The following is a 13,540-nucleotide window of genomic DNA, read 5'->3' as shown; positions in this document are numbered from 1 at the left end:
GGAGCGCAGAGGCTCCAAACACAGAGAAACAATGAAGAAATAAAATGCCAATCATCCTGGTCTGGTTGGTATATGTTGTGTATATTATTGAAATATTGCATCATGTTCCATAACCTGTACAATAAGTATACAGTAGTTAGTCCCCACCCACCAAACTTGGAGCCTTGAATGCTCCAAGGTCCTAACAGATGCCACCAACTTTGGCATCCATGATAAAAAGAGCCCTCCCTAACTTCTGGGTTTCTCTTCTGCATACAGATGCACACAGGAGCTTCTGTGACCTATATTAGATTTCTGGATGCCATTTTCCAATAGTTTTTCCTACCATTTTCTAGTGTAAAATATGAAGGGATAGGTTCTTTCAGACCTGTCATTTTGGGTAATTACATACAGCTTTCTCGCCTTCTTGGCAGCTGCATCTCACAGGATCTTTAAAAGAGTGCAGGAATTAGAATATTGTTCTTTGTCCATCTCCTGTTATGGAGGGGGTTCTTTTACAGATAACTCTGTTCAATGAAAGGGTCACACCTCTGTTTCCTCTGAGTAACTCTGAAATCTAAGTTTTCAGAATCAAGACCAGCATTTGTCAAAGCATACGCCACTGTTTACCTAACTAGAATCACGTGATCTTGATTCTCAGAAATGGACACTCGGTCTCCCTGCATGTGCAGCCCAGCCCCACTGCTCCAGACTAGGAAACCCTGCCCTAGGGTAGATCACAGTATGATGGGTCTTTTCCACGGTGCCAATACTGCAGGCTTTTGCTCAGCACTGAGTCCACAGGCTACCATTTCCTCTACTCAAAGTGATAGAGTTGTATCTCTGATGGGTCAAGACAAAGCATTCCTTTCTGGGATTTTAATAAAGCAAAGCTGCTTGAAGTTACCTAGCAGCCCCTTCCCCTTTGCTGTGGTTTGCTACCCTTAGCTTAGCTTAAATTTTTATACTATTATTTTGTGCATATGTTTATTTTGTCTGCATGTTTGTCTGAGCACCGTGTTGTATGGCTGGTGCCCACAGAGTCTAGAAGAGGGGATCAGATCCCCTGGGAAGGAGTGACAGAGTTGTGAGCCACCATGTGAGTGCTGGGAAATGAACCCTGGTCTTGTGGAAGAGCAGCCTTCACTGCCGAGTCATCTCTGCATCCTGCAATTTCAATTTTGATATGTGTTAGGATCTTGTCACTTTTGCTGGGTTCACAAGGCCAGTGCTGTATATGTGGCTTTGTGGTTAAGTTTGTAGGTATTGGACCCAACTGCCTGGGCTTCATTTGTACTCTGCTTCTTACAAGCTGAATTACTTTGGGTAACTTACTTAACACCTCATGCCTCGATTTCTTCATCCAAAAATTGGGATGATAACAGTAGTATCAACCCTGCAAAACTGTTGCAAGTAAACATGTGTCAGTCACTTAGAAGTTGGTTCTGGAACACAACCAAAGCTGTGGTTTCTAACCCTCTGATTGCTGATTGGAGCAAAGAGGTCTCCCAGCACAAGATTTGGACAGGATTTCTCTGAGCTGTAGGTCCATGTTTGTATATACTTCCCTTCTTTCTTCTTCTGCAGAGCAGGCTGGGTCACTGGCCTAGGCTGTTCCCCGTACTCCCTCTGTCTGGGTTACTGCCATGGACTTTTTCATGTCTTGTTCTTAGTTTTGAATAGTATGGGTATGCTTGTTGCAATTTCCTTGACTGTGGCTCCCTGCTTCCCTTTCAGCGGCAACTCCTCTCTGTTCCCACCAGCAGTGCACAACGGAGGATGCAGGCTTGACTTGATTAAAGAGCAGCTGCCTTGGTTTGGAGCATTTGAGAATGTGAGTGGGAGGGCCTCACGCTGCGGGCTCGCATGCTGCCTTCAATGCCTTTGAAAACATCTGGAGAGTCACTTGCTTTCCCCAAATCTTATGGTGTCAGAATGAAAGAGGGGGGGCTTCCTTGGCACAGAGATGAGACGAAGGTCCCCCTTGCTTCTCTGTGGCAGTAGCAGCCCCACCCTTGTAGGCATTGTCTGGGTTCTCTATTCAGATATCAGTAATTGTGAATCAAACAGAAAGAATGGCGTCTTTTAATTTAAGAAAAATTTGGGAGTTAGAAATTAATCACAGACGATACTGTACTTCTGAATGCTGCCTTCCCCTTTGAATAATCCCAGGGTGCCACACAGTGCTTGTGGGTTCATATTAACAATGCTAGACATTCTCTTGATCATGTGGCCACCTAGCTTTTGGATGATTTCAAAGGAGAGAGATTATGTTTGCAGATCCTCAGGACCTCAAAGAATGGCCCTACTGTGGAAAGACAATGCGTGGCAGCTGAGGACTCTGCCTGCTGGTGGGATGCATGTAAGCAACTCTTTTCTTTATCTTCCCTCCCTTCCACCTCCCCACCCTGCTATTTTTCTTCTTATTAAACCAAATGACCACAGGAAGAACATCTTAAAGAAGAGGGACCCCCATAATCATGCTTTGTCTCCTATGTGCCTAGAGGGTTTTTTTTTTTTTTTTGGTTTTTCGAGACAGGGTTTCTCTGTAGCTTTGGAGCCTGTCCTGGAACTAGCTCTTGTAGACCAGGCTGGTCTCGAACTCAGAGATCCACCTGCCTCTGCCTCCCGAGTGCTGAGATTAAAGGCGTGCGCCACCACTGCCCGGCTTAGAGGGTTTTTTGATTGCTTTTTTCTTTTTTATCATTGGAGTAGGTCATGTGGACAAAGCCCGTTTCCCAGTGCATGTCCTGCCAGGGCTGTGTGATAGCCGCTGCTCTCTGACACGTATGTGCTGCTATGAACCTGGGCTGAATGTTCAGGGTCCTCCATTTCTGTGGATCTCCTGGTCTCTGAGCTGCCTGAGCCTCCTGCCTTTCAACTGCGCTGAACTGTTTTCATGCTCCCCACCACCTCAGTCAAGCACATGTCAGCTTCCATGACTTCACCATATGCCGCATTAAAGAGGATGGACGGTTTCAGAAAGAAAGATGACAGCAATGGATTCTAATGTGGCAGCTACAGTTTTGAGAAATCCACATTCCAAGTAATACTTAAAAACGGGCAGACAGAGAGCATGAGAGAGCATGCAGGAGAAATAACAGCGAAGGGTAGAAATGTGGGGTATAAACAGAGAAGAGTGCTGGAATGTACCAATAATCCTCGGGTAATTCTCTTTGTAATTCTAAAGAAGCGGCAGTTACTGAAAGGTTTGGCCAATGGCGTGTCACAATTCAGAGTCCCAGCACAGGTGACTTGGAAGGAACAAAAGGCAAGTATATTTGGTAGATCACACCTTAAGCTAGTGGCCAAGTGGTAAGATAGTGTGACATCCTGGTTTGATGCAGCAAGAGAGACACAGCACGGCCTCTGCAGTGCGGCAGTGGCAATGTTTGAGCTGGATCTAGTCGCAGCAATGCAATCAGCTGGGTCCAGACAACTGACCCCATTTCCCTGAAAGATCCAGAAACTAAAAGATGACAGCCCAGGAACAGCTCAGGGAGCAGAGGAGGCACAGCAGGTGAGGACATAATAAGCTTTAAAAAAACTGTGCCTCCCTGCTTCCTGCCTCTGCGCCTGCCCAAGTTCCTGTCCCAACTTCCCTCGTAGATCCAGAGTGATTGGGATGTGCAAGCCAAATGAGCTCTTTCTTTCCTGAGTTACTTAAGGTCATGGTGTTTATCACAGCAATAGAAAGCAAAGGAGAGAACCTGGGAAGGGAAAAGCTCAGCCGAGGAACTGCCTAGATGAGATTGGTCTGTGGGCATGTTTATGGGGCATGGTCTTAACTGATAATAGACTAAGCCCCCTTGGGCAGGACCATCCCTAGACAGGTAGGCCTGGGCTGTGTATGAAGCCAGTGGAGCATAGGCCTGGGAATGAGCTGGAGAAGAAGCTGGCAAGCAGTACTCCTCCATGGTTTCTTTTCTAGGTTCCTGCTCTGACTCCCTTAATAATGGATTGAGTCCTGGAAGTGTAAGATAAAATAAACCCTTACCCCTCCAAATAGCTTTTGGTCAGAGCATTTTATCACAGCAACAGAGGACAAAACTAGAACAACATCAACAAAATCTAAACCTTTAAAACACAGTGGACTATTGGAGACGGCCGCTAATGACTGACTTGCTCTGGGTTGTTAGTTTTTAGCTGCTAACTCTGGTTAATTGTGGCACTTGTGGTGACAGTATAGTGGACACAGTGTGATTGGATCTGCACAAGGAGGCATGAATAATCCCACTGAGTAGAGATCAGCCTGGCTTCCCAGGCCCAAGCTGACTGAGGCTGCTTAGCTGCCTACACTTGGAGCTGGGGTGAACACTGAGGCCCCACAGCCACTTGCCTTTGTACTGTGGCTTGTCATAGGTGCAGCCAAATTATCCTGGCTCCCTTTGCAAGATCCTTCTGCTCTGAAGGGTCTTCGGGAGAGAAACTGCCATGACTTTCCCCTAACTTGTGGAGTTCAGGTGGAAATCAGCGTTGTTTGTTTTGTGAGATTGGCTGGGTCCATCATCATCCAGCATATTTTGCAGCAGGTCCAGCTGAGTGCGGGTGAGGTGGGTGGAATAAGTCAAGGTGGCCTCTAGAGGAGAGTCAGGAAAGGCCACAGTGGCTGTAAAGGGACCTCCAAGTACCATGCATAGTTTTAGACTTAGCCTCCCAGAGGTCTCCTGTACCACAGGAGTGTTTTGTTTTCATCAAATGAGCTCACAGTTGGTAAAGATTTGGGGTAGGGGGAGGGCCAGACCAGTTCCACCAAGAACAAAATCACAAATCCTGCTAATAATGAAAAGAGAAGGCTTGCTTTCTTTATTTTCTAATTAAGGATTTGGACTTTACAGCTGGGAAAATGAAGCTTTCCTCAGCAAGTATGATAGCCTTTATCCAGCAGGGCGCTCCACAGGACCCTTCCCTCACACAAGAGCCCATTCAATGGAGAACAAGAGCCAAGCAGATGACTAATCACAGCCCTTGGGGATGAAGGGTCAAGAAAAGGAAGGGGGTGGAGCACAGTGGTCCACCACAGGCACTGGGGGAGGAGTAAGTCCCGAGGTCCCCATTAACCTCAGAGGTGCGACAATCACACCCTACTGGCGTACACTATTCCTCTTCAAATCACAAGCAAACTGAGTTAATAGCTCTGTGACACCACTACCACGCAGCTCTTTTGCATTTATGCAGAATCATACCGCATGGGAAAAGCTTGGTGGGAACTCAGTTCCCCAGGGATTGTCCCAGCACGTGCTGAAGGGGTCTATTTTTCGCTCCTGCTTGGCGCTATTCCCATCATAAGCATATACCTGCGAGGAGTAACTCTTGGCTCCTGCTTCAGTTTAGGTCAAAATCACTGGCAGTTTTATATTATGATCTTGGAATAAAGGCCCAACCTCAGAGAATTGCCCCTTGTGCCCGGAAGGACTTCACCAACTGGAAGTCAATACTGCCAATCCTCAAGACCCATCTGCTCAAAGATAAACTGAACTCCTGGTTTTGTCATTGTATAAGCACATGACCCTGTGGCTACCCTATACAACCCATGCCACTGTTGGCACTCTAGGCTAAGAAGAACCTTGTCACCAGGGAGTGAAGGAAGTGGAGAAACACAGAGCCGATCGCTAACCTCAAACTAGATGCGAGAGTCACAGAGCAGGCTGTGTGGCGGAGTAGAAGTCCAGAATGTTACTCACAGCGTGATGGACTCATTACTCATGCCTTGGAAAGCGTTCCCTGGTATGGTGGTTATGTGTAAGTTATCGCAGATCTCCCTTGAGGAAAGAAATGACAAATATTTACTCTACAAATCTTAGCTGTGAATAGGAAACGGTTGTGCAAAGCAATCAGCCTGATACTTACAGGATGAAATTAAATTCAGAGGAGGAGATCTTCGTAACATCCGGGAGGGTTCGGATGCCGGTGTTACAAATGCTCCTGTGATCAGGCATGGTGGTGACATGGGCAGAGAGGACAAAGTGATAGCATTAGGTCATAAACAGAAAGCACTTTGCAAACACTATTTCCACGTTAAATCTTAGAATACTGGGTTACACTTTAGCTGATGAAGATGGTCAGAATTTTAAAGGTTTCATCGCCAGGTGAAGTTGCCATAATGGTTCCTGTTTTGAGGTTTAGGGGCTGTTACCAAACTTGCAGGTGTTTTGCTTTTGTGTTTCCTTTAAAGTCATGGCATTTTCCTGGTGGATTACATCCTGTTTCCTCCTGATTTAGTCTGTGCTGTTGGTAGTTCCAGAAAGAGCCTTCTCCTTTTGGAGTGGAGTTTTAAACCTTGCAGGAAGTTAAATTTTTTGTTTTGTTTTTTGGGACCTGATTTCTCTGTGTAGCCCTGGCTGTCCTGGAACTTACTCTGAGACTAGGCTGGCCTTGAACTCAGAGGTCTGCCTTCCTCTGCCTTCTGAGTCCTGGGATAAAAGGCGTGTGCCACCACTGCCTGGTGCAGGAAGATTAATCTTATGAGAAACCTGTACCTTTCATTATTAGAAACTGTATTTAGCTACTTTGTGGTTCAGGAGGTTCTTCCTTGAAACCACTGAACATTGTTTTTGTGTTTGAGACAGTTAAGGCTTCTATTTTAACTTCTAAAGAAGAGAGGGGCTTACTTGAAATGGATGAATATTTCATTATAAAAATTAAGCTCCTCTTGGCTGAACCTAGACAAAGTGAGTAGAACAAAAGGCTGGTGATGAGACATAAGCTGGAGGAATAGTGGCATGAAACAAGTCTGCATGAGAGCGAGTGCCAGCTAAAGAAAACCAGTGGAGTAATCCCTGTTATGCACTGGGTGTATTCTGAGACCCTAAACGGAAGCCTGAAACTTCATAGCGTACCACACTGCATGTGTATTATGTTTATCTTTTTTCTTCACTCCATATTTATTAAAAGGTTCCCATGTAAAAAAAAAATTAGGCTCCTTCAGAGGCATGCAGGAACTAGACTTCCCCCAGTGGAGTTGTAAACTCAGCAGACATGGGCTCTGGACACTGACAGGGGCTGCCTGGCACTCGGATGGCAATACAGCACAGCTGGTCCTCTTTATGCTCTCCGTCTCCATGTAACAGTTAATTCATTTGAATGGATGTGCAAATGGGATAAAAGTGTTCACAGTGAACCCATCCCTTGTCTTCACTGAGGTTAGCAGGAGGCTCAGACTGCACTGTGGACTTGGATTGGGGAACTCCACATTTTGATATGCAAAACTAATAAAGAAAATGGGCTAATCAGAGGTTATGCTGGTCATAGTTGGGTCTCGATATCCTTAAGGCCCTCTAAAGTGCTTGACACTTATGTGCCCAAGCTACTCTGGAGGTTGGGAAACACACAGCGCTTGGGTTTCCAATAATCCACAGGGACAAAGGAACTACACTTGGCCAGTTACAGCTTCTGCATGGCACTTGGGAACAAGGCTAATGGTGTAGGGCAGAGAGGTCCCTTCCTGTATCCTCTGCTTTCTTTTTTCCTTTTTATTTGAGTGGTGGTGGTAACCTCTCTGTGTGGTAGGGATGACTTGCTGTGTGGGAAGATTCATTGCCGTGTAGTTGTAGACTTTGGGAAGTTTTAGGAATGTCACATTGCTGGTAGGGCTAGTTGCTGTTTGGGCTATGGTGGGACTCAGTTTGTCATGCTAACCCGCAGACTTGCTTGGATTTAGTGGGAGATAGAAATGGTTGAACTGATGTGGTACAGTGCCTGCCTCAGGAAATACTTAGCCAGTTTTCCCTTGATGACTGAATGAACAAGTGAGGAAACGAGAGGAAACGGGAGAAACCAAACTGGAGCCACTCCTCCCAGTTTTATTTGTGGTCACTCACCTTAGAAACTCTGATTTGTGCTTTACAAAGTGTTGTGAGTCCCCATTCCCCTGTCAGCTTTGAGCAACTCTGCAAAGGGATGATGTTCTCCTCAGTGTGCTGGGCACAGGGAACATGGGGAGCCACTTACATGTGTGTAAACTCCTAGCATAGTAACAAGCAAGAGATACTGATTAAACTTAAAACAGAAGGCTAACAAGGAGGGACATACAAACACAATGCTTCGTCAAGGGACTGCAGAGATGGCTCAGTGGTTAAGAGTACTTGCTGCTCTCCCAGAGGACCAGAGTTCAGTTCCCAGCACCCAAGTCAGGCAGTGCACAGTCTCCTGTAACTCAGGCTCCAGGGGATTCAGTGTCCTCTTCTAGCCTCTGTGGACATTTCCCTCATGTGCAAACCCACACTCAGACCCCCCCACTCGAAAAATGAAACAAAATCAAAAACCTTCAGCATTTTGATTACTTTCAGTTTTACCAGATACCCATCTTCCCCTCTACAAAGGCTTAGAAAGGAAAATTTCTCACAGGTATTTTAACCGAGGGAGATTTGTAAAAGCACCGGGTTCAATGTATACCAGGTTTTTGGTGTTCTGGATCAGTCTGTAGAGAGAGAAGGGGAATGGGTAGTGGTTTAATAGATGTTGGAATGCATGGCACTGGTCCCTAGGCATTCTTGAGTAAAATTCCACCAATGAAGTCAACTACCATCATTCACCTAAGACAAGCTCTGGAACTAAATCCAGCTACCATCATACGCCTAAGACAAGCTCCCGAAACTCTGGGGTGTCTTGAGGGCCCCGCCAGCTATTCCCAAGGAACTTTGCTCATCCTACCGAAGAGGCAGGTGTAGCAGCTTGGCTGGGAGTTTATCTGTGGGTATCTCTACTTCTGCCCCTTCCTATCAGATAACACCAAGGTCCAGGGTGTTCAAGGTCCTGGCCAAGTAGAGCTTGGAGCCTGCACATTGGGAGCAATGGGAGGTGCTGCTCTCAGGAGAAGGAACAAATAAACATGGCCCCTTGGAGCCAAACTAGTTTCTGTTCTTACTGAATTGGTAAGCATGCTGAAAATTTATCCAGATGGGCATTCATCCAGAATAGCACAGGACAGAAGCCTTGAGATTCAGATTTCTAGACTCTTCTGCCCGTTCAATAGGAATTTGCTATGTAGGATTACCATCCTCCTAGTTTCCTGAGCTGGAATGCTTTCTATAAATAATAATAATGATAATACCCTCCCCCATTGTTCTTATCCCTTCCTCCATCTGGTTCTTTACCTTTCTGCTTTTCTTTTCCATGTGATCATCATTTGCATGGGTTCTGGGAAGTAAATGTGACTGTCTGGTTTACGCTAAAGTCTCTGCCAGTGTTGATGGTGAAAGCTGAATTGATGGAAGATTCTCATTGGCTAATAAACAAACTGCCTTGGCCAGCCCTTAGGTGGGTGGAGTAGACAGAACAGGAAGAAGGAAGTGAGGTAGATGGCTCAGTCAGATGACACACCTCTCCTAAGTTAGTCAGACCGCCATGCCTCTCCTCAGGCAGACAGATGCGATGAAGCCAGCCACCAGGTCAGACGTGCTGAATCTTTCCCGGTAAGACACCACTCGTGGTGTTACACAGATTATTAGATATGGGTTAGTCAAGTTGTGAGTAAGAGGGTGGAATTAATGGGCCAGGCAGTATTTAAAAGAATACAATTTGTGTGTTGTTATTTTGCGTGTAAAGCTAGCCATGTGGGATCTGGGCAGGACGAAAAGCAGGCCTGCCCACAGCTCACCCACTACACTGAATGATTTATATTTGAAGAGTAACAGGACTTGAATGGGATCTAGTTTTCTGATTCCCATTCTGATGCCTGTTCTATCATACTGTGACTATTGCTACTTGGAACATGGGTATGAGGTTCGGATTCTGTAGTTGTGAGCAGTATTCTGCGGTAGCTATTTTAATACCAAATCAAACAACCATCAGTCAGACATGGGAGATGTCGGGATTGTTTCCTCATAAAGACCCTTTGAGGTCTAACCATAGAGTATCTACTCACACAGTCACTCATTCTATCGACATGTTTGAGTGTCTATAAGATCGAGTGCTGCCTTAGCTATGCTAGGTACCACTGTGGGCAGAGCACAGAGCATGCGGGTCTCGGGGCCTTCTTTAGGCATCCGCAGACATCCCCTGCAGAGAGCTTTATTTTTCTTTTCTTTCAGTTGACTTCTTGCTTTGTGTATCATTTGCAGTCCTGAAAGTGCTTCAGCATTCCCTGAAGCCTGTGAATGCTGCAGAGTTTCAGGTCTGGGACTGCACAGACATCTACAAAGTAATAAACCCTATGTACCATTCACAGTAAGTCCAGATTATTTTCTTTGGAATTTAAATACCTATTGTTTGGCTTTTCCTGTAATTGTTCTGCAAATTACTCTCACTTCTCTGGCTGTAACTATCATGTCCTAGTAGATAACTGTATTTCAGCTCCTCTGTGTCCCAGAAGCTCCTGGACCAAGACAGGCACACAGCAGCAGGTACTCACATACTTATCAATTAATTAATCTACTTAGGTAGTTACTCACTGGACCACTGATGAAGACCTTCTGCTATAATGAAAAATACATGAGCTTTGGAGAAAGATGGGTTGGAGTTCAGTTCCAGACCAGCTAGTGTCTAAAGTCCACACACTCGCCCAGCTTCCGTTTCATTCTCTGAACAGAATGGCAATCGTCTGACTATGCTGGTAGCTATAAGAGCAATGATACAACCCAGAGGAAATGTCAAGCATAGGGACTCACAAGTACTTAAAGCACACCCCTTCCTTTCGACCTGCTGGCAGGGGAATTGGAGGGTGCTGCAAGAAGCCCAGGAGGGAGCCCCCAGTGGTGGCACGACTAGTCTGGTTTGACCTGCTGGGAAGAGGAAGGTCTCCCAAGTTAAGAGAGAATAATGGAGATGAATATCCACGTATGTATGAAAGTACAAAAGAATGAATTAAAAACAAGATTTTCTGGAAATGAAAGAAAAAAAAGCCTGGTTTGCAAGTCATGTGTCCTGGTGCCTAGTTCAGTTCGGTGCTAACTTGCTGTCTGATGTCAAGCCAGTGAGTTAATGCTTTGCGGCCATAAGCTCATCACTCAGAAGCTGAGACACTCATACCCCATCCCTTTGACTTGGGCCTTATGGTCATTGGGAAACAATTACTTTTTAAAAACATGTCATTTATTTTCAATTCTGACTGTAGTTTTCCCTCCCTCCTCTTCTCCTGTTCCCTTCCCCCATCCACCCTTTGCCTTTCCCTTCAGTCCACTTCTCTGTTTCTGTTCAGAAAAGGGAAGGCCTCCTGTGGATATCAACAAAACATGGCATATCACATTGCAGGAAGACTAATCCCCTCCCCATGTATTAAGGCTGGGCAAGGCAACCTAGTATGAGGAGTAGGTTCGCAAGAGCCAGCCAAACTCTAGGGATAGTGTCTGCTCCCATTGCTAGGAGTCTGGCAAGTAGACCAAGCTACACAACTGTCGCATATTTGTGGAGGGCCTAGGTCAGTCCCCTGTAGGCTTCCTGGTTGTTGCTGTAGACTCTCTGAGTTCCTATGAGCCATGTTAGTTGTTTCTGTGGGTTTTCTTGTAATGTCCTTGATCCCTCTGGCTCCTATAATCCTTCCTCCCTCTCTTTAGCAGGATTCACCAAACTTGGCCTAATGTTTGACTATGGGTCTCTGTATCTGTTTCCATCAGTTACTGGATGAAGGCTCTCTAATGATAACTGGGGTAGTCACCAATCTGATCACAGGAGATGGCCAGTCCAGGCTACATATCGCCTATCTCCACTGTTGTTAGGAGTCTTAGCTGGGGTCACCCTTGCAGATTCCTAGGAGTTTCCCTTGCATCAGGTTTCTACTTGACCCCCAAAGGTGCCCCCCTTTCTAGTCATCTCTTTCAGTACTATCCCCTTGCACCCACTCCCCTTCAAGTCCCTCCTATCTGCAGTCCACTCAGGAGCTCTCTTCTATTTCCCCTTTCCAGGGTGATCCATGTATCCCCTCTTGCGTCCTCCTTGCTACCTAGCCTTTCCGGGGTTGTGGATTGTAGCATGGTTATCCTTTACAGAAACACTTAATTTTAAGGCTAAATCTAGCAATAACAACACCAATACAGTCCAATGACTTCAACATTCACAGGCTTAACACAAGGCTTGCCATGTTAGTATTAAGGAAGCACTTAAACTTGAAAGAATGAATGCATCTCAACAGCCCCTGATGAACCAACTCATGATCCCTAAGCTCCTCTCTGACTTCCCACCTACTCCAAGTGTCCCATACCCCAGCCTCAACCTCCATGAGGCAAGAGCTACTTGGCAGGACTTCACAATGTCAATTTTAATTTCCAACATTGTGTTGTGATGTTTCAGAGTTTACACGGTTCCTAGGGAGAAGCAGTTGTTGCCATGGCAACCTTCAGGCCACTGCAGTGAGAGAGATTAGTGCCTGCCCAGACCTAGTAATTGTTGGAGTCTTTTCCTTTCAGATTCCTCACATTGGATGCTTGAGCACAAATACCAAGTGGGCTCCCACCAGCCCGGGTAATAGTGTACAGCAATAAACTATCTGTTAGCTGATGCTTACATTTCAGACAAATTGGGGAGGTTTTCAAAGGCATTAGCTTCTATCCTTTCCAGGGAATCACTCTGAGAGATTTCACTAGGGGAGAGAAAAAAAAGAAAGAAGAAACATGAGAGACATAACCATGCCTTTGTGATAATGACCTCTATGCGCACCCTAGATGCTCCACTGTGTCCTCTGAGAAGGAACATGCGTGTACAAGTTGTCCCTGGATCACTAAGGACTAACAATTCCCTTGGGAGCACCAATGGGTGTCTACAACTTGAGCCCAGCTGAACTGTGAGTTTCAGTCATCCCATTTATACAGAAGCCTTTCTCATGTTTGTCTGACTCTGAATCATACATGTTGGAAATGCACAGGCCCTGAGAACAGCTCTGGTCTGGTTTCCTGGCTGGACGGCTCTGGAAGGTAACACTCTAACAGAATTTACTTGGCGATTCAGGGCTTCTGAGATCTCTGAGGTACTGCTTCCACCACTCCAGCAAGGCTTGAATTTGGATTGAATCCGTTGTTTCATGACTTTTAACTCTGGGTTTTTCAAAAACCTTTTTCTGAGACTCCTTTCAAGGTTTACCTCCTACACATGACATTATTAGATCAATCATGGATTCTAATTGTCCTCTTCCTTCAGTGTCTCTCTCTGTGAGCAAATTGAAGACAAGGAATACTTTGTATTTTTTTTCTGAGTCCCTGGTGGCTTCATTTTGCCTGGTACATGGCTAGAGATTGAAGGAGTATGGGAGCAAGTAGACCACTGACTTAATGTATTTCTTAAGAAAGACACAAAGTAAATGAATCAGGTTTGTCATCCATCAATTCCCAGCATGGTGGTAATGTCACAACCCCCACAAAAACTTACATTTGCTGCCAGCTGAGAAAAACGTCTCCAATTCACAAGTGGAGTTTGTATGTTTGTTCATCAATGTAGCAATTATACTTTGAAGGCCCATAGGTGCAAAGTACCAGCTTAGGCTCAGTTATATAGACGGTTTAGTCAAATCCTGGACCTGTGTCATCTTAGGAAAGTTGCTTACAGATGGGCTTGTGCATTTCTAAGGTTAACGCTCACTGAAGGCTTCAGTCTCCAGGAGAGCTTGGCTCACAGAGAGGCAGAGCCTAAGGCA

The 13,540-nt window shown here is 45.6% G+C and overlaps 1 protein-coding gene across 1 annotated transcript in view; it reads right to left on the bottom strand.

Annotated features, from left to right (window-relative positions):
• Window positions 1-13,540, bottom strand: part of Lhcgr (luteinizing hormone/choriogonadotropin receptor) — a 60,187-nt gene that overhangs the window by 19,985 nt on the left and 26,662 nt on the right. Inside the window, exons 3-6 of the mRNA XM_038320514.1 lie at window positions 12,419-12,493; window positions 8,324-8,398; window positions 5,830-5,904; window positions 5,664-5,741 (exon numbers count right to left, since the gene is read on the bottom strand). Coding sequence (XP_038176442.1) covers window positions 5,664-5,741; window positions 5,830-5,904; window positions 8,324-8,398; window positions 12,419-12,493 — 303 coding nt within the window. The remainder of the gene's footprint in view (window positions 1-5,663; window positions 5,742-5,829; window positions 5,905-8,323; window positions 8,399-12,418; window positions 12,494-13,540) is intronic.

This window comes from Arvicola amphibius, chromosome 2 (assembly GCF_903992535.2).
Source record: "Arvicola amphibius chromosome 2, mArvAmp1.2, whole genome shotgun sequence".
Classification (NCBI taxonomy): Eukaryota; Metazoa; Chordata; class Mammalia; order Rodentia; family Cricetidae; genus Arvicola; species Arvicola amphibius.
This window is presented reverse-complemented; position numbering and strand designations above follow the sequence as displayed.